At 40.7% G+C, this 20,476-nt stretch overlaps 1 protein-coding gene across 3 annotated transcripts in view; it reads right to left on the reverse strand.

The window, feature by feature from the left end:
• The window catches only part of nfatc3a (nuclear factor of activated T cells 3a), a 61,226-nt gene that overhangs the window by 34,158 nt on the left and 6,592 nt on the right, over positions 1 to 20,476 (reverse strand). Inside the window, exons 1-3 of one of the 3 annotated variants that reach the window (XM_088614390.1) lie at positions 17,946 to 18,248; positions 7,336 to 8,470; positions 3,890 to 4,052 (exon numbers count right to left, since the gene is read on the reverse strand). In XM_088614390.1, coding sequence (XP_088470516.1) covers positions 3,890 to 4,052; positions 7,336 to 8,470; positions 17,946 to 17,967 — 1,320 coding nt within the window. In that variant the 5' untranslated portion in view covers positions 17,968 to 18,248. Of the gene's footprint in view, positions 1 to 3,889; positions 4,053 to 7,335; positions 8,471 to 16,050; positions 16,203 to 17,945; positions 18,249 to 20,476 lie in introns of those variants that run through there. The other 2 variants (XM_088614391.1, XM_088614389.1) reach the window with 2 other exon arrangements.

A 20,476-nucleotide genomic window follows, 5' to 3' on the forward strand; every position in this document is an offset into this window, starting at 1 on the left:
ATTTTCAAGCTAATAAACACAATAAAAGTATGTTGACATTTTGTGCTTCACTGCAGTACTTGGATGATGCTCCACGTGACTGGTGACTTCAGCCGAACACTGTTGGGAAATGCATAAACTCAAAAACCTCAACTTACTTCCTCACTGCTTTGCAAACGTAACATGAAAGAAACAAAACAGTTTCCCGTTACAGTGTACAGCACTCTAGCGATGCTCAGGCTGAACAGTGGATGTTAAAGGCGCTGGATTTGAATGACGGGCAGCCTGGCTGGAGACTGTGCCCCAGCAGGAGGCTCGTATGAAGAAGCCCACTTGTTCCTCTTGCTGTCAGAAAGCACAGTAAGCCGATTACATACACACATGGAATCCCCTGCCAAACCAGCTATGGGTTTACAAGTCTCCTAGCAACAGGTATGAGTAAATGGTCCACCCCATGTAATCTGAATAAGCCTGAACTGTCTTGCAGCACAGAAAAGAGTGAATTGCGTATCATACAAGGACTACATCATAGGATTTATCACTAATCAAGGGTAAATCACCAGTAATAAGCAATAATCACAGAAAGAATCTATATATTTCTGTTTCCAAGCATAAATTGTAAACACTATTACCTCTTCATCTCTATATTTTCTTGCAATATCCTTGCATGGCCAAACTAGTAAGACTGTACATTTCAGAGCTACTGCAGCGCAAAAAATGACCCTTTTCTCTTTTGATTTCATTCTTCACAAATACAGGTGGTTTATGTGAAACAGATCTTTTCCTAAAGTTCACTGACACAGTTGTATTACACTTTCTCATAAAACTTCCATCAGCTCATGTTAGGAGACGACCTTACCAGGACAAATGTAATGCCTGAAACCACCCAACTGGGTCAGGCCACACTATATGGGGAGAAAGGAAACCTCAAAGACTGTCAGTTAAAAAGACAGCACACAACAGAACTCTGAGGTCAGCAACTGAGGCAATCAATAAAACCTGAATTCTCTCCTCAGAATTATGAGCAGCAAAACATTCACTTTTATTTATTAGATGTTTTTATATTCTGCAGCAGGCCAGCACAAAGCTGTTAAAAGGCTGTATAACTATCATTTTGAAGACAGTTTTGTAGTCTTTAGCTCTGCCAAATCTTTCCTGTTCATATAGGAAACCTGTCTTAACAAAAAAACAAAAAATCAGCTACTAAGCCTGCTGTACTTACCACAAATTTTATGCAAAGGCAAGCAAGATCTATGGCCTAGCCTTATTATGAAGTGTGCACACTGGATAGGGTACATGGAGGAGGCACCTCTTTAAGGAAATGCCACAATATTGAGAACATAAAGTGTACTGCTTGAGTTATTAATAATGCATTTCATCACCCCAGGGTATCTTACACACAAAACAACACAATGGCCTCTTTCCCAGTTTCATGGTTCGTTTGTTGCTGACTCAGCAGCTTTATGCCACTTTCATCTCTCTGATAACCACACAAGGAAGCTCCTCCAGCCAGTGCACTTGATGTACAGTCTGGCCTCAATCCAGACCTGCTGTATCTCGTCAGTCTCTGACACTACATGGAGAAGCGACAGGAGTCCTACGCAGGCAGGCAAAAATTCCTACCGATAGCCCCAGAGCTCCAGTCCTGAGTACATAATAACTGCACAACAACTATTTGTTGAAAAAGATGTGAAATCTGGTGGCTCATGAGGAAAAGTAACCAAGGTGGTGAAAGCAATTAAGACAGTTGGCAGTGGTTGAGTTTAAAATGTGGACTTTTGGGAATTCTGTGCAGAAAACCTACAAATTCTCCACACACATTCTTTAATTTCTGCTCATTACATTTTGAAGATTCTGCAAAACTATGCATATTTTATCAAGATATCACAAAGATATCAAGATAACAAAAGCAGTGCTTTTTGTGTGCTCCCATTTCATATGACCTTTGGGAATCCTGCTTACTGAACAATCACACTCTTTGCTTCCTCAATGGTTGAACAAGAGCTAACTCCTGCAGTTGCCACTGTTGTAATTCTGTCTCTGCAGTGAGAAATAACAGAGGAACTGTAGGTGATTCCCCCCTTTACTAACTTGCCAAACTAGCCCAAGGAAACCACAATGCTCGTTTAGTCATGACTTTACTAGTTTTAGGAATGAAATATTACAGGTTGTTTCAAAAACCATGTAACCAGAAATCAACAAAGAAATTCCTTCACACCATCTGATTGGCTAATTAATATAAATCTTTGATTTTGGACACTCTTAGCCTGTCAAATATCCCTTTGTCCTTTAGAAAGCTCATTTTGACCCAACTGACTACTTTAGGAAGTGCGTTTTCCTGAATGTCACAGTATTTTACCATCTGATTCCTAAGATGTCCAACTTGATTTTATATTACAACATTACAAACTGTAAAATGTTTTTTTACTACTCATGCAGCAGAAGTGAGTATGCACACGTAAATACTTAATATTCCTAAAAATTCCAAAACATTAATTCTGTAGGAGTACAGTATCTACTCCTGGGTCCCATGGAACCAATGCACAACTGAGAAAGAGAACAGCAAAAGGGACAGCTGATTGTTTAGGTTGTGGGTTTTTTTCATTCAAAGAATCAAAGTAAACATTTTTTGCAAATGGTTAAATTAGCTTAGTTATCATTATTTTAACACTTCATCTAAAGATGTATATTAAAGCTACAAGCAGTAAAGTGCTAACAAAAGTGCCCAACTTTATTCAAGGATAAATGTCTACTTTCCAAAAACAAGACTTCATTCTTAAGTGAAGATCTTTAGTGGCGATGAGCCCACACTGTACCTCACACGCAATAATTTTCACATCTCCCATGAGAAATAAAGAATACCTTCATTAAATATATTGCATCAGTAACCTAAAAACACTTAACTGAGTTGTTATAATATAAATTATTATTCATAAAGCAAATCATTCCTTCCAGCTGCAAAACAGCAAGTTCAGTGTAACTGATATTACATCATTATTAGCATGACAGGCTGGTGTTGCAGATCTTACTGCAATCAGTTCTGCTACTCAGAAACCTGCTGGTTTGTTACATATGAAGGAATACTGAAGGTAATTTTAAAGTTCCTTGTTGAAAATTACACACAACAGGTGGGAAAATGAGTACTGAACCAATTCATTATGTTTTTATCTAAATTATGCATCTTCACACCCTGACTAGCTGGAACCAGGTACTGTGGTTTATAGGGGGTTAATTATTAGCCGTGGCTAATTTCAGGATAAAGATCTGTCGACAAAACAATTCATTAGACATGGGAGACGTGGGAAAGCAGAGAGGCTCCTGAAGAAAAAGGAAATAATCCCATGACCAGTAGCAAATAATACAGAGTTGGCCATCTGAAAAACACACAGTGGATAGCAAGAAACCTGTGGGACGCTTCCCTGTCAAAACCACCTGAACCATAAACAGGATTGAAATGCTGGAGCTCCTGGAAAGCAAAAACCCATAACAGGTGCAGAAATACTCACAGACTGAATTGCTGTGAAATGTAAAAGAACCCATTTTTATTCCTGAACTGCTAACATTTACAGATCTGTCCTCTCTAAACTAAACGAATATCTCTATTCTCTCCTATATTGTAACATAGCAGTGATTCCACCTTCATTAGGGTTTGTGGGTATGTAAGACTACTGTCATCTAACAGAAGGCCACTATCCTCAGAGCCATTAAATATTTACAATCTGCCTACAAGGATCTCCCAGACTTCTCAATGAAAGACAAGAATGAGGCTGAAAACCTACCTGTCCCTGGGATCAAATGACAGAAACCTGGTTCATTCACACTGTGTCAAGGCATGCTTTTAAAAGCACATTGCTGGTTGCAAGCCTGAACGAGTATTATCCAGATTTCCAGAAGAGCCTGGACACCTCACCTTGACCACAGGATGTCCCCCAGAAGCTGCTTTGACTGCCCCTCGACTGCCCTCGGTCTCATAGTGAGCTCTGTGGTGTGTCTTGGGGTGGACCTCGATTTTCAGCTCGTACTGCCCAAACTGGCTGGGCAGGGGCCAGTCCAGTGGAGGCAAGGATGAAGTCCTGGAAGAAGACATAAGAAGCATCATTGCAGCATATACACAAGTGTCACCACACTGTCACACTGTCTTCTACAGTGAAGAGGAGGAACTGTCTGTTTACTTCATTCAGAGGAGGAGACGAATGCATTCTTGCCACTTGAGCTGCATACAAAATGGGGCTACGTGCTCCTATCAATTTGGTAAGTGAGACGGATCAAAGGGCCTCATCTCGTGTGTCACCTTTCTTCTTATCTTTCTCCATACTAGTTTTGTTTTTCAGAAATTGCAGCCTACAGTACTTATTTCTAGTCATCCAAAAAACTGACTGAAGCTACAGTATGTAACACCAGAATTTCTACAGTTCATGATGCACAATGATGAACTGTCCCGAAGCTCCAATTACAGCAAACCAGCATTATGACTGAATTCTCCAAAACAAAATGGCTTTGTGAACATATTTCTGCCATGGCTATTAGGGGTTCATGCTTCGGCTGTATGTAATTACACTTCAGTTAACCTTAAAATAAATACACAGCAGCCGCTTATGGTATGACATCAAAAACTCACCAAAAATGAGTGGCAGTCAAGCTGTATAAATCATTTTGACAAAAATGTGAGCTGGCCTGTATGGAAAGTGCACCACACTGCATTCTTTATATTCCTCAGTTGATTCTTACCTTTACGGTGCTTATTTATTGAGGCTCTAGTCCTATTTGAACAGCTGCATGAAAAAAACACTGATCCACTGGAACCCCAGAGAGCTTTTGCAACAACCTCCCATTCCATTTGGTTTGTATATGACATTAAACCTGTACCTATAGTTTTAAATATATTACTTTTTCCTCAGTGAAAGAGCATGCTGTTGTATTATACAAAAAACAAAAAGATGTTGGGCCAATTTTCCACCAACATTTGGCATTCAGGCAGTACAGGTGTTTCTGCTCTATTTACAGTTACAGGATGACAGGGCTTCCTCCCCACTGTAGCTGCAATATGTTATAGGAAATAACTTCCTACTGATTGAACCTAGTCTCTTCAACGATACTCTGTATCCCTTTAGAAACAAGGCAACTGACCCGGTAACGGAATTTTGCTCTACTTTTAATAATTCAATAGCCGATAAACAAATGTTACAGAATTCTATTGAGTTGATAGTGATCAATATTTTTTTCTCTATTGATTTATTAAGTGAAAAAGAAAAGTAAAAAAAGATAGCAGCAACTATAGCAATTTTGTGTTACTCAAGCAGTAGTTGTATCGGGGTAGAACTATTGCCAATACCACAGAAGATTCTTACAATGTATACTAACCAATCTGAACAACAACTTTCACCAGCCGATGGAAGGAACTGACATTTTAAATGCTGATGTTAACTTCAGCTACTGCATTCCTCTCACCTACTTACTATGGGTTCTTTGTTTATTTTATCAGATCATGGCAATGCATCAAAACTAACTTGACCTGCAATTCAGGCACATGAAGCAAACTTCTGCAGGAAAATCACATGCAAACTGCATCAACTCTAGAAGCAAGTTCCTTTCTCAACATCACTGAGATATTGGCCACAGAGAAAGTAATTCTATTTAACCAAGCTATCGACATATTTTCTAAAAAAAAAAAAGAAACATGGCAGGCAAGAGACTCATTTCTTTTTTGACATACAAGATGTTTAAAAAATTTCACAAATAGTCTCCCAGATAAAATTAGCTTGTTGGTTTGCCAGCGACACCTTTATCCAAAAGCTTCAGCTACCATTTCATTGCACAGAGGACGCAGAGCTACGTGCTCTAGCTTTGAGAAGCACATACTCCAGAACGACATAACCAGGCATTCACTTTTTCAAACCCACTCAATGTGGTAAAACCTCAACCTCAGGGTGGAGGACAAGGTGAAGATTGCTGGGGACATGCTCATGCTGTGTTCCCAAAAGGGTCTTCGTCACCCAACCAGCATGAGCATGTGTCTGAAGAGACTAATGAGACATGAGACACAAAAAATGTGAAGCTGGCAGCAGCAATCTCATGACTGAAATAAAGCAGCCTTTCCTTGAGGCCACTCCACATCTCACAGGTGGCTAGGACTCCAACATTTTAAACCCTTTTGATTGCTCTGAGGTAGAAACAGATCCAAACTTTGCCCTGCCATCCACTATGAAAGGAGAATTTCAAGGAAACAGCACAATGCCCTCTCACCAACACAAGTCAGATTTGTAAAATATCTCAGTTTTAAACAATCAAATTGCCAAGTAGGTGCATTTTAGAGTTTATAATTCTATACGTGGCTTTCTTTTGAAGATAATGGCTTTCTGGGGCTGGGGGCTGATGTTTCAGCAAATATCTGAAAAAAAAGTGATTTTGCATGGAATATTGAGGGCATCAATCAGTAAAGTAATTGTCTGGACTACAATTCGTGAAACAGCAACTACTGTAGCTCTCAAACCTGAATTCTGAAGCACTGGCACAATTTATAATCAATTTGAACAGTTAACAGAAGGGGCTGGTGACTCTGCACTTTGACTCAGGCTTTATAGTTTATGTGTTGGCTAGCCCTCGCAACACTGGTTTTCTTTTTCTTTTTTTACCAGTTGACATTTATTTATTATCACCCTCCAAATCCTCTTTGTGGTGGAAATCGTACAGCATGTTTTTGCCAGATAAAAAATGTGCCTGCTTGACCAATTGACAGAAAAAGCACTTTGAACCATAAAATATACTGATGATGAAATTTGAGTTATGGACACTGAAAAACAACTGCTTTATGGTGAATTATATGGAACTTATGCAATTTCCTATGTTAGAACGAAGGTACTGAGTCAGCATGATCGCAGATTATACATTTCCAGGATGAGGGTTAGTTAGGTTTTTGCAGACTAGAACTGTAGCGTTCCAATAGCTTTCCCTTAAAATATGCGTTTATTGGGCTAGAAGGTAGAAAGGCTGATTACTTCAACACTTGTCAAAGAAAATGAATATGACTTACAATTAAGTTATAAAAACTTAGTTTAATATTAGTAATTTATTAACTAGCAAGTGATTAATGTGTCATAAGTGTTTTCTAGTTGAAGTGATAATTCAAGGTACTTTTGAGTAAGTCTCTGGGAGCCCCACCCCTTATTTTAAAATGAACTGACTGGAGCACTGCACATGGAAATGCAAAATTCTCAGTGGGAGTTTTGAAAGAGTTTGCTAAAAAACATCAGGCTGAGTCATGCAATGTGGAAAGTTGAGGTTCTGAACACTAGTCACCTTGGAATAAATTATGAATATTTAAAAAAATGTGAAACCACACCGAAAAGGTTCACTTACCGAAAAATGGGCGTATGGCCTGGTTTTGGTTTGTTCCAAGTGAAGGGAGAAGGGACAGAAAGGAACTGCTCTCCTGGCCCGTCCTTCTTCAGACTGTGAGCGGGGTCGTCCACAGGGGATTCCAGAGAGGGAGACATGCTTCCTGGCTCTTCCAGGCAGTGCTCCCCCTTCCCTGGCAATATCGCCGTCTGATCCTGAGAGGTCTTCCTGGTTTTGGAGGGAATGTCTGCCTCTGAGGGGCAGCACTGGAAGGACGAGACGCCTGGGCTGAGCCCTGCCGGGTTGTGCAGGGAGGGGCTGCTTATCCACGTGTCCTCGGTCACACTGCCGCGAGGGGAGTGGCCGGGGGACGGACTCGGGGAGTGGTGGGGTGACAGGGAGCTGGGGTAGCAGATATCGGCGCTGGAGTGGCGCCTCTTCCCACACGGCGAGGTGGGCCGGGAAGAGGGCCTAGAAGCTGGCCTTGGACTCAGCCAGTTCTCGTCTGTGATACTGGTTCGGGGAGAGTGGCAGGGGGACTGCCTGGGGGACAGCGAGTGGGTGAAAGTGTAATGGGGCTGCCAGGGCTCATCCCCGGCGCAAGCCCTGGGGGAGCCGCCGGGCGAGGCCAGCGGGGAGCCCAGTGTGAAGCGGGCGGCCGCTTCATTGAGCTCCGAGTCAACATCATCATACACGTGGGAGAAGGACTCACACGAGGAAGCGTCCGAGAACCAGCTCCTGGAAGAAATGCTGCTGGCAGGGCTGGGGCTTAAGGAAGAATCCCTGTAAGAGTGGTCAAGAGGAAGATAGAGATGGTCCCTTGATAAAGTTCTATCATGGTAATCACTCTCCGGGCCATTAGCTTGAAGTTCAACTGCATTTGCCTCAATGCCTTGGTGGCAATTGGGAGAAATGGAGGTTATTTGAATGCTTGGGCACTCGAAGGCTTTGGGTCCGGTCATGGGGCTGTACTTGGTGCCCTGGACGTCACAGCTGGGGTCATAGTTCTTGTGTGCCTGCAGCCGAGGTGGCGGTGAAATAACAGGAGAGTGAGACTGCAGGCCATGACGAGGAATCCCGATGGGCTGGTTGACCACAGACTGGGGCTGATCGACGTTGAAGATGTAGAAAGATGTGCTGTCATCCGTTTCGAGATCTAAGGGGGGGATGAAAGCAAGAAAAAACAGCATATCAAGGGAACAGCAGAGTACAATTCTGAGAAAAAATTGATTTATAATATGACACAGAGCACAAGATTGCACATTAAAATAGTAATACTTAAACTACTGATTAGTCATTATAATGACTACAAAAGTCAACTAAAATGCACCTTGAATTCAACATTAATGAAGGGGGATTATTACAAAGTACCCTGCAAGAGTTTGAGAACTAATTTGAACACATACCATTATTTGATTAAGATGAAAAGCACACAAAATAATACCGAGTGTACAATCAGAGAGATAAAACAAGAGCCAAAGCACTTCTCAAATATCCATTATAAAAAAGTAAATAAAACAGTAATGGAGAAATATTATGGTGAATTTTCTTTGAAATTTGCATTCAAGCAAATTAAAAATCAATAAAAGTCACCAGACTGTCTCATAACAGCCCTTTTCCAAATTCCATTTAAAAATCCAAGCAGCGCCAGCAAGGTGACGGGATGAAGCAAAAAGAATTACAACTTTTATCAGGCTCACTTAGGAGTGAATTATCAGGTGAACTTTAAATGGATAAAAGCCACCGTTTGCAAACAGGCTGGAACAATTGCCACTGCACCTGCTGAACTACATCCACAATAAAAGCCGTACTAAAGTGAAATAAAGATTTCCCCATAAAGGATGGAAGGCGTGCTTTCATTCAGCAGGAGGACTGGTGAACAAAGGTACTCAGGAAACAAATTCACACAACTGTGTGTTCTCGTGGCTGTCAACACTGCCTTGGCGCTGTGCTATTAATAACGCAGCTCGCACAGCCTGCCGCCCACACGCTGTCCTGAACACGGGACACACCGGGTAAAAAGACAAGACGCCAGTGGCCTACCAGCGCTGTCACTCCCTCTGCACAGCATGGACAGCACTGTACCTGCTCTGCTTTGTGAAGGGCACATCGAGTCATTGCCATGTCCTCCACTAGTGTATGTCAAACAAAAACAGAGGAAGTGTTTTTCAGACACAAGAGCTTACAATCTCCCCCCACCCCATTCCTCATTCATACCTTCCATGTTTTCAGATAAAAACACAATTACGCGACAATGGCATCAATTACTCAGTTCTGGCCTGTAAATGTTCAAAGCCATTCACGTTGAATTATGTTAGACATGCATGCAATGCTTCACAAAATTACATATAATCATGAAGGAAGTAGGCACTACAAATTCAGTATTATGCACTCTACACTCAAGACTAACTGGCGATAACAACTAACCATTTGAATACAATTGCTGCAATGGAAAAGGATTTATTAACGTTGCGTTGGTTTATAGTGGAAGCGTGTGGTCTGTTGTTCTACTTTAGCCCCTGGGGATCTGTCTGTGAAGTGGAGCTCTCACACCAGGCCAGCTGATACTGTTTAGCCACTAAGTGGACACATATAGCAGAAGTGTCCCTCAGAGTAACCGATTAACCAAGGAGACTGTGGTCTGTCAGTGTCACCCCAGCAAGAACGTATTTTAAAGACAAAAAATTTGCAAGTCAGGAACATCTGCATCTCCCAGATAACAAATTACAGGTATTGTGTCAGGACCATGACTTAAGTAGTCACCAAAGTCCATGGCAGACCTGCAAAACAATGTGGATTCCAGCCTAAAATAAGACAGATGCTTTTCAGAACACTGCCATTATTACATCCCATCAAATTTGAAAAAGGGCAACCACCACACTCTTTACAAAATAAAAATCAAAGGATATAACATCCAGTAAGAAGCCACGTACTTCTGTGATGCATTTGTGCAGCAGCTATCAGATGCCAGAACATCCACCCTTATTAGCACTTATGAGTATTACTTAACAATAATTCAATACTCAACTAACACTAACACAATATTGTTATTTTGACCCACAAGAAACAAACAGGACAGAATGGGGTTTTAAAATGATAAATTTATGTCAGATTTAATCAAAACAACAAATATATCATTTAAAATGATAAATACAGTATACGCAAGATTTAAGCAAAACAACCAAAAGCATAAAAAATCATCCATTAATTCTGTAAGATACTCTGTAAAGTACAGTGTACAAACATCTTTAGGACAAAAACAGAATACTAACTCCTTCTATGGCAGCCAGCAGCACAAACACAATTATTTGCTAAGTGGTTCACCCACTGTATAATTTAAATGTCACTTTGAAAAGAGAAAAATTAGAATGCTCCAGACTCCCCTTTTCACTACCTAATGCAGAACCAATTTAAACAAAATAAATTAAATGAAGAAAAACAAAAGGCAAAACCATGAGGTAGCCTAAATGAAAAGCTGCTCATGAAGCAAAACAAACAGCCTATTTACTGGTAATAAACACACTTAAATGTCCCATGAGCTTCCTCCAGTTCACTGTGCTCTAAATTACAGATCAATTAATAACAGCAGCCATCAAGCATGTTCCCTTTATTAATGATCCTCTTTAATTAAAGCCTAGAAAAAAAGAAAAAAACAATCTGTCTGTTGTTTTTCAGGAAATTCATTTTTTTGTCAGGCTCGACATTAATTAATTTCCCCATCATAAGCAATGATTCACTTGCATGATTTAGCAGAGTAAATGGAAAGAAGAGTGGATGGAATATGTAGCAGACAGGACACCACAGCCTCCTCTTTATTCCCTCAATGGGGGACAGTCTTTTCAGTCACAAGGCAACAATCGAGGGCAGCTTTCCAAAGGACACCAATAGGTCCAAAAAAAAGAAGCATGTGGAGAACTGAGACGTGGCACCACGTGAGGCTTTATAAAGTTTGTCTCCATCACACATCTCTGAACTCCTTCACATTTACACCTCTTCCCTTAGGCTCTGTTCAGTTGAGGCTCGTCCTTTGCTCACTGTACCTGGGAATAAATCTCAGACTTTCAGTGACCATCCTTTTTTTGTCGCTGCTCCATTATTATGAAATGTCCATTCCCAGACTCTACCAGAGACACAGACTTCGACTCTCTTCAAATCCAAACCCCAAACTCACCTTTTCACTAGGGCCTGTCTAACTGCCTTACATTCTATCTGTATGAACCTGTATGTTATGTTAATTTTTCCTTTTACTTCTTTTGTTTTTTTATCACTGTGTACAGTGTCTTAGCTTTTTGTATAGATAAAAGTTTTTAGTTCTAGCTTTTCTAGATAAAATAAATAATAAAGTTCTAGATAAAATAATAATATATTAATAATTTACCTGAAGGACTGCTTTGAAATGGCTAAGCCATTTTCATTTTACACCAACTATGAAGGGGTCACCAAGGCAGCAAACAGATGGCAGGGTAACTGAGGAAAATTAGGAAGATGTTAAACTGGGCATAAATGCACATCAGGCTGCTGTCCTTTTAAAGCCCGGGGAGATGTCCCAAGTCTTAAGGCTCTCCAATCCGCCACTCCCTCCCTCCTCTACCCTACTCCGATTTGCCTGATATGTGACACCAGCCTTGAATTTCAGCTCTGAGGCCAAGTGGGAAAACACCCTGGGAGGCTGGAGCAGACACCTGCTCTGAGTGGAGGGCCTGGGGGGCGTGAGCATATCTTGTCTGGTCAAAAAATGCCGCCCTGTCGCCTAGCATGGCGAGGCTCTGGTCAGCAAGGTCAGAACGGACATCATCCTCACATCTAGATCCTTCCACAGACAACAGGTCCAAGCCTGTGCTGAAGCAAAGAGGTTTTAAAACAAATACTCAGGAAAATAAATTCAGCATCATAATGATCTCTAACAACAATCACAATAGGTCTTATGTGCCAAATAAAATAGCAAGAATGAAACAAATGCCACCAATGAACAAAACAATACTGGTGAAAAACAATATTAATAATGAGCACTTGTGAAAGTTCAGAATCGAAAGCCCACGACATCTCAAAAATAGTCTGACAAACAGCCAAAGACTTAACCATAAGCGTCATTGATTACTGAAGTACCTACACAGCAGACAGCACATCCAGTTAAATAAAGAACTTTAATAGGCTTTCCCATTCTTAAGCTAATAATAGTGGGAAATCGCAACATGGGTAACAGTCCTCAATGGCTAAGGCTAGTTAATGACACACCAGAGTGAAGCAAGGCTGGGTGTGTGAGGAGCTACAGAGTAATTCGGCTTGGCCCGATGACACAGGCCATGGCGTCTATGTCAGACTCCACGTCACCAGAGGCTTCTTGCAGCCAGATAAAGCACCTAGGATTCAAGCTCCTCAATAAGGAAATCTGTGTCAGAACTCTCCACCTGTTACATAAACTGGTCGCTGAGGTTTGCTCTGATTCTTTCAACATCCACATCACATACATTATATTCCCTCCCTTAGCAAAAAACAGGGAAAAAATGAGCAATTAGCACCTTGTCTTCCTTTGCCATCTAAATAGAGCTGTTACCTAGAACTAGGAGATTCAGGTTGACTTTGGTTCTGTATGTGCCAATTTAGTATCTTCCTCTCCCTCTATCCTTTGCAAACAACCTGCAGAAGCAGGGAACAAACTTAATATGCTTTTTTGAAAAAGATCAAGGTAACCCTAGCCAGGCTTTTCTGGAGGACTGGCAGATTAAAAGAGCTCTTCTTTCACTTCCCTTTTAATGGCTTTTGTGCTGAAGCTCGTTTCCCCTTTCTATTTCATCCGGCAGCATTCAGACCAGCAGCCTGTCTGCTCTCGAACAGGAGCAGGCCTGGCATAGGGAAGCATCGCACAGCCTGTTCAGGATGTGGCAACATACTAGCTCCAAGTATGAAGCAAGAACCTCCTGCTCCGACTGTATATGGAAAATCCAGCTGGACAGGACATCACTCTGCAGTTAGGCTAACAAAAGTAGCTAACCAGACAACAAAAGAGAGAAAATAAAGCTTCCGTGTTTCTAAAAAGAAATCTAATGATTAAAAAAAGCAACAACCGAGGAAAGCTTGCTCAGAGTGTTTTTTATCTGAATTGAATGTTCATCATGGTAAAGTTGCTTTAGGTCTTTCCAAGAATTGCTGGCAAAGTGCCCTGCTTTCTAAATACAGAACCTGGTCTAGTTTACAAACGTCTGCTACATGATGTTACAAATGGACATCTTTAGCACCATTAAAAACTACAGAACACGGCAAAGGAGCTCATTCGACCGACACAGCTTCAACTTGGGTTGCTAGCAGCTAATTGTAAAAGTATTTCAATACAGCCACTTCTTGGGAAAAGCCAGGGTATCAACTGTTAAAATATTTCAGGTGGGGAGCTGCTTTAGCATGTGTAGTCTGCAAAGGAACAAGTAATAGGTTTATTCCATGCTGAAAAGAGAAGAGAGAAAACACAATGTTTCGGCTGTGAAGCCTTCTTCAGAAACGTTGCGTTCAAACTGTTCAAATATGCCTCTAACAATACATCTTCAAAGGATGCACAGAACATTGTACATATCAATCATGTTTCAGGACAAGGCTGAAGAGAGAAAAAGAACTGAAACAGTAATTATCCTCTGAGGGAAGCTGACATTCTAGAGAAGCCGACATCGAATCAGAATTTAAGAGAAACAGTGCTTCCCTCTTCCTGCAGCTAAATGCTCTATTTATCATCTTTTATTTTGAAGATGTTAGTATCATTATCAGCCACATTAATAGGAGCAAAGCCTATTTCAAATATTTGACTTGTTTGGAACAAAGGACAAAAAGGTCCTTGTAATTCTTGCAGCACAGATTTAACTTTGGGTAAGCAATAGATGGATGTGGCCATGATTAATCAGTACTTCCTGCAGTGATATAGGTTGTGTTATATCACAAATCACCTGCTGACGTCGACAACTGAAGTGCCACCTAAGCCATCATTAGCATATGTTCAGCTTCTAAAAAAAGCTGCCCAATTAGGGACTGCATGCTGGGACAACATTAGGGGATAATAAGCCAGACAGTGACCCTGTGAACAGTTTCTCTTTCTTTTCAAGAAAAAGTATTTTGGAGAACTATATTTTACTAATTATTAACTTTAAGGCTCTATTCTATATCAGACTTTAATCAAATATGGACAGAATACAACAAATTTAGATAGATCACTTTATTGGACAAGTAAGTTTTCACTTACAAGGAGTATGACTTGGTGAGCTGCACATACACTATACACATACAAACATACCATATATACATAGACACATAAAACACGATATACATTTCAGAAAGTAAAGGAAAAATATATATTGCATTTCAAGAATATCAGAACTCTACCTACGTGTGATAATCCAATATATATATACATATTTGTAAATGATAAATAAACTTTCCAGAATAAATATCCATAAACAGATAATAATATTATTAATGCACATAATGCCGTGGTTGCAAACGAAGTAATCAATATTTAATTTTAATAACACAATTTAAGTAATGTTCAGTGATTAATAGGAGTGATTAATAAGTGTCACTGTCTGAGAAAAAAAGCTGTTTTTGTGTCTTGTTGCCCTGGTGCTAATTAACCTAAATGTTGTTTTATTATAGTATAATATTATATTTATTTAATATAGTAAAGTTAACAAGCAACAGAACAGACAAGAGTTTCTCAATTCTTGTGCATTTCTCAAAAATGTAATGAATGTTTTGAATGTCTCTGGACAGACCTGTTAGATGCAATTGAATCGACTAGAAAGAAACCAACCTAAACCATAGCTAAGATGCAAGGATTTGCACAATAAAACTTTAATTTCCGTGGTGATTGTTGTTACAATGGTTATTATTACGATGGTGCAAGCACCTTTATTTCTATTGTCATGAATGAAAGAATCTTTGAGTCACATGACTCAATTGGCTACACCAGCCATTAGCTGAAAAACTCACATCTCCTCTACTCCTAACAAAGAGAGAAGCTCCTTATCAGAAAACAATGTGAATTTGGATAATTTGTCTCTAATCCCAGTTATCCTCACACAACAAGCTCAGCGCTTTACAGAATCCAAGGGGGCAGCGAGAGACTGCAATAACCTCCAGGCATATATAACATTCGGGGTTACTGCGTGAGCATGCCGAGTGACATTTAAACATCTGCCATGATTTACTCTACATCTGCCTAAGCTAAACAGCAGACAGACAACCCTTAAGACGAAAAAGAAGAGATATATGACTCAGTGTAACCCAACCCAAATATATAGCCAAAATATCTAAACTGACATGCAAAGAGAGGTCTGGGTAAGAACAGAGTGCAGGGAGAGCCAGCCTCCTATTGGTGAGGGGGTCAGAACTGCTTGTGGTGCAGACGGAATTCATGCTTTCCAAAGACACGTACAGCAGGACAGCAGGTCCAGAAATGTATCATTTACACGTCCTGAGCAAGCTGGTTTATTCACGTTCACATTTACTGAGAACATCCACAAGGCGACCAGGCAAACTGCACCTTCCAGCCCACTAGGAAAAAAGTATTTGCAAAAAAAACATCTCAATTTTCACAAATTTAGGAAATTCCTTTAATTATGCTTTACCAACAAACATGGAGGCAAAATATGTTAAGGATAGCTGCAAAAGAGCTGATAAATAGTAGATTATTCTGTTGAAGATAATTTGTCTAAAAAGTGTTTGAAAGCTCTTTTTCACTGAATAAGCAAATCATACTTAGACTGTCTGCAAGGTGGACAACACAGTTCTTCCACTGAATTGAAATGATCAAAATCCCCTTTGATAGAGGGCGATATCTCGAGTGGACCCAGCTATCTCTTCAGCCCTGCCTGGACAGGAATGGAAAGACAGCTGAAAGAGCAGGTAGTGAAAAGCAACACCGAGGCAGAAGGCAGGGCTGCACGTGCCATCCCCTCCCTCAAGAGCTTTGTTCTCGTGCTGCGCAGCTTTTTATCTGCTCCTGTTGTGAGTCACACTTTCACTCGCAAGGCTGTTTCAACTGGAACAGCTAACTGCCAGCCAGTATTTTAGCCCTGCTGAAAAGCAGTTAATTACACAACGGCAGTCATGAGATGAATTCGATTTGTGCAACCGTGCCTGAAAATGAGTGACAGAAGACACTCTTCTGAGAGGAGAGTAGAAATGGCTCCTGAAGGCCAGACACAGGATAAATGTTCCGGGTACAGAGAGATGAACAAGGTGTCAGGTGGGCAGGACACTGAATGACAGTTCAACATTCGGAACCATTATCTTCGGCGGTGACAACTTCCCTTCACCACAGACATGGAAAAGTTAACACACTTGATGGATGTTCAGAAATGAATCTAACAAAGAGTGACCTAAGCTTGGGCAAGTAACAGCATAAGATCTGACAAGTATAGGTACAGGCATCTAGGAACAGCTACAGTACAACACAAATTACTTTCTCTCATCACAGATACAAAAACACACTAAAGTTTCCTTGTCCTGTGATCTCTTCGCTCTTATTAAAAAGCACCAACACAAACCAGTGCATCTAAAAATTGATACATCCTCGTGTGTCTGTAGTCCCTTTTCACAGAGGCCAGTAAGAGTTCCCTCATTACAATGGAAATAATCTTTTAATTTAACTTTATTTAAATAATGTTTTATCTCTACCAAAGGGCAGAAGGTAAGTGATTCAACATTTTCTGGTCACTTTCAAGCACAAATAAAATGAATACCACAAAGTCAAAGAATACCCTTTAGCAGCTTTGTATAAGAGATTAAAAGTATGTATTAATGAAAATTAAACAATTTTAATTTAATAAATACAATTAATGAAAATATTCTAATGAACCTGATCTGAGAATCTGGTGACTTCTTCACCAGTGCAACACATCCCTGTCATGTTGATACAGTGCAGCCAGCAGTAGCTTCAGTTACACTAAATTTAAACCAGACAAATGCCACACATAGCTTCTCAAGCTTAACTCTAAGGAAACAAACGCATCTCTCATTTTCTAACAGAACTACCGAGCTAAGAAGTGGACGGACACACCAATGAGATGTACTGATTACTCAAATATAAGGATTAATTTTGGTAGAAGAAGTAAAAAAATAATCTCTATACTGTATATTTCTAATGTTATGTTTTGAGTGCCATTAAGGTCAATAACTGGTTAAATGAAGAAATACTTTCTTGCCAAGTAAATATGTTTCTTAAAATAAAGTGCCGATTAATCAATACAGCCTCTTTCGGCTCTACTTCTGGCACAAAGGTCAATCACTTCACCTTGACAAAAGTCTACCAAAAACAAACACCTGTTTCATGTTGCACTGTCACACAGAGAACATAAAGCACACTTACTGTCCCCTCTGCAGAGCACCTTGAAAGCAGTGCCTAAAAGCACATGCTGAGGAAAACAACGGAAATGAAACAAAAAACATATCATTCACATTTATATGAGTGCCATTCAGAGAATGCAACTTAATTCAAACACAGTTCTGGTTTAATGCACTGCACCCAGCTCTGCAACAACTAAACTCCTTCTGGGCAGGATCACACCGTGTTCTCTGCGTTTCTGCTCTCATTGCCCTTCAGGGCACACTCGCCTCCGACGCCCGCTCCACTCCCGTTCCCGCACGCTCACCTGGTGATGTGGCACACAGCATTCTTCCTCCTCCTGCACTGGTGTGACAGTCTGTTACTCAAACCACTTTGAAGAGACCTTCTTAGCCCTTATTTAATAAAATTCAAAACCCTGCCGTCTCCCTTCTGGCAGTCCCACCGAGAGCCCAAAATAGTCGACCATGAGAGCGATGTAATTTCAGTCTTTCCCACGACTGGCAAGGCTTTGAAACGGACAGTTAGATGCCGTAAAGTCAAATATCTATAGGCAACGTATATGACCGTACTTAGAGAGAGACAGATTACTCAGTTCCTTAAAAAAAAAACTTTACAGCCTACTTGCCAAACCTGAGCAGGAATGGACGCATGAGGACGAGTGTTCAGACGGGTAGAAGCACTGATGAAGGGGAAAACGAGCTGAAGAACAAGGCAGACTTGCAGCAGTGTTGCTCCCGGCTGCTCCTGAGACTGCAGGGAGCTGTGCACTCACCTCTTCTTAAATTCCACTGCCATCTGAGCAGCACATGGCGTGCCTGGGCAAATTTGATGACTTGGATGTTGTTTAAGAGCCTGGGCCTGTTGCCAAGTCCCTCTGTCTGCTCCTCTTTGACCCAATAAGCACAGTTTCAGACAACACCTATCAATCCTTTCTCACTCAAACCATCTAACCTGTTGTTTCCTGTAGGCATGCATGAATAGATTGACACTTTTCCTCTGTTGGCCTTAAAACCCAGCTCAATAAAGCAGCGAGTTCCCCATTCCAAACTAGTGTACCCAGAAATAAAGTAACTTCACAAAAGAAACCATCTACCAAAACTATGTAACAATGTTAGAGAGGAAAAAAAGTGACACTTTTCTTTAGTCATGTTTAGTACTGAATCAAACTATACTTATAATTCACTATTAAAATTCTTACTTAATATTTGAAATGTGCACCCATCATATAAAGAAATTATGAAAATTCATAACCATTATGAGCACAACAACAGGAGTCCTACTTGAAGTTGAAAACGCACTGCAAGCCTTTACAAACAAGCAATAACAGCATGAATAAAATAAGTAATGGTGATGTTATCATTATGCATATACAGGTCATCACCAAGCTGCTATGGGAATTACCAGGCAGATGACTAATGTTGCCTCCGGGTTAACATTTTTTAAGTGGCTGACACCTAGTGTAAAACTCCAGAGCTCCCTGTTCCAGTAAATCAGTTAAAAACATGTATGCACAGCAATGCTACGATTTGCTCTCCTCCACAACTGTCAGGGCAGCTCCCAACAGGTATGCAGTTAATGGCCTCCCTGTCTCAGGTAAGGCTCCCGTCTACACCAGCACACCTGTGGTAGGTGTGTGCCCTACAGAGCACGCTCAGCACAGGCTTAAGTGTTTGTGCTTCTGCCACCTGGCCTTGCTAATTAACTCCCCCCCACTAACCAGGGAGTGTGAGGGTCCCCACATAGGCAGCCCTGGCTGACTGACAGCACTGCTGTGCACTCATCAGGAAGCAACAGGGTCTGAAAATAAATGACAAATAATAACATCAACGATTAATAGTAATAATTCTGAAGCATACGTTGGAATACCAACAGCACAACACTTCCTTCCAGAGCACTACTGTCATCTCTCAGTCCTCCTTATGCCCTCTTTCACAGCATAGACACAAACCAATGATGTTCACAGATTGTTGCTGAAAGCCGTAGCAGCACACAGTTTGTCTGGTAATATTCTACACAATAAATAACCCTACTGGCGTCTTACAAAGCCCACTGAGAGCACAGTCTGTGAAACTGTCAGACTGTTCATCTGTTCTGAACCTACACACTCCCAGCAATAGTGTAGCAAGATGTAAAAAATAATTCATATCATATACTTTGTGTAGAAGCATCTGACCATAAACAATAGGAAAAACTTTGAATTTAAAAGTACTCCATAAGAAATGCCATTAAAAATGACCCATGTTTTTAATATGACTGAAAACTACTGCACAGTTCAGAGACTGACAGATTTAGGTTGTGTTAAGGAAAGTAACAACAAAAGGCCCCGTCACCATAAGCACAAAGTCTGGAGTTTGAAACCTCAACTTACTGCACAGCTATGCAGGTTTGCAGGATCATACATGTATGAAAAACGTGGTTGGGTGAAAGGTCTGCTTCTCACAATGCAGCACAGATACCAGCAATCACTCTCCATGTTCAACAACCATGCACACACTACTTAAAGTCTTACATATCAACTGCACACACGTTACTTACAATCAATTCACCCCAAAATCAGCCTTGTTGAAAATTTCATACATTAGTTGTTGGACTCTTTTCACTTCTTAACCCCTCAGCAACAGTGCTTTCCTGGCCTTTCCTTTTCATCTTCCATCGATGTACTCTAAAGACGTCCTGCCGAAGACATGCTTACATGCCAGCTGACTGTACTGTAAACTGTTCTGAGTCCTTAAGGTTAGTGGAAAGTTCTGTCATACACCCCCTCCCCCAGCAGAAAAGATGAGCAATGGATTCTGATTTACAGCTACAAAAAGGCAAGGTACCAAATAAAGAGAA

This window comes from Lepisosteus platostomus, chromosome 20 (assembly GCF_059453375.1).
Source record: "Lepisosteus platostomus isolate fLepPlt1 chromosome 20, fLepPlt1.hap1, whole genome shotgun sequence".
NCBI lineage: Eukaryota > Metazoa > Chordata > Actinopteri > Semionotiformes > Lepisosteidae > Lepisosteus > Lepisosteus platostomus.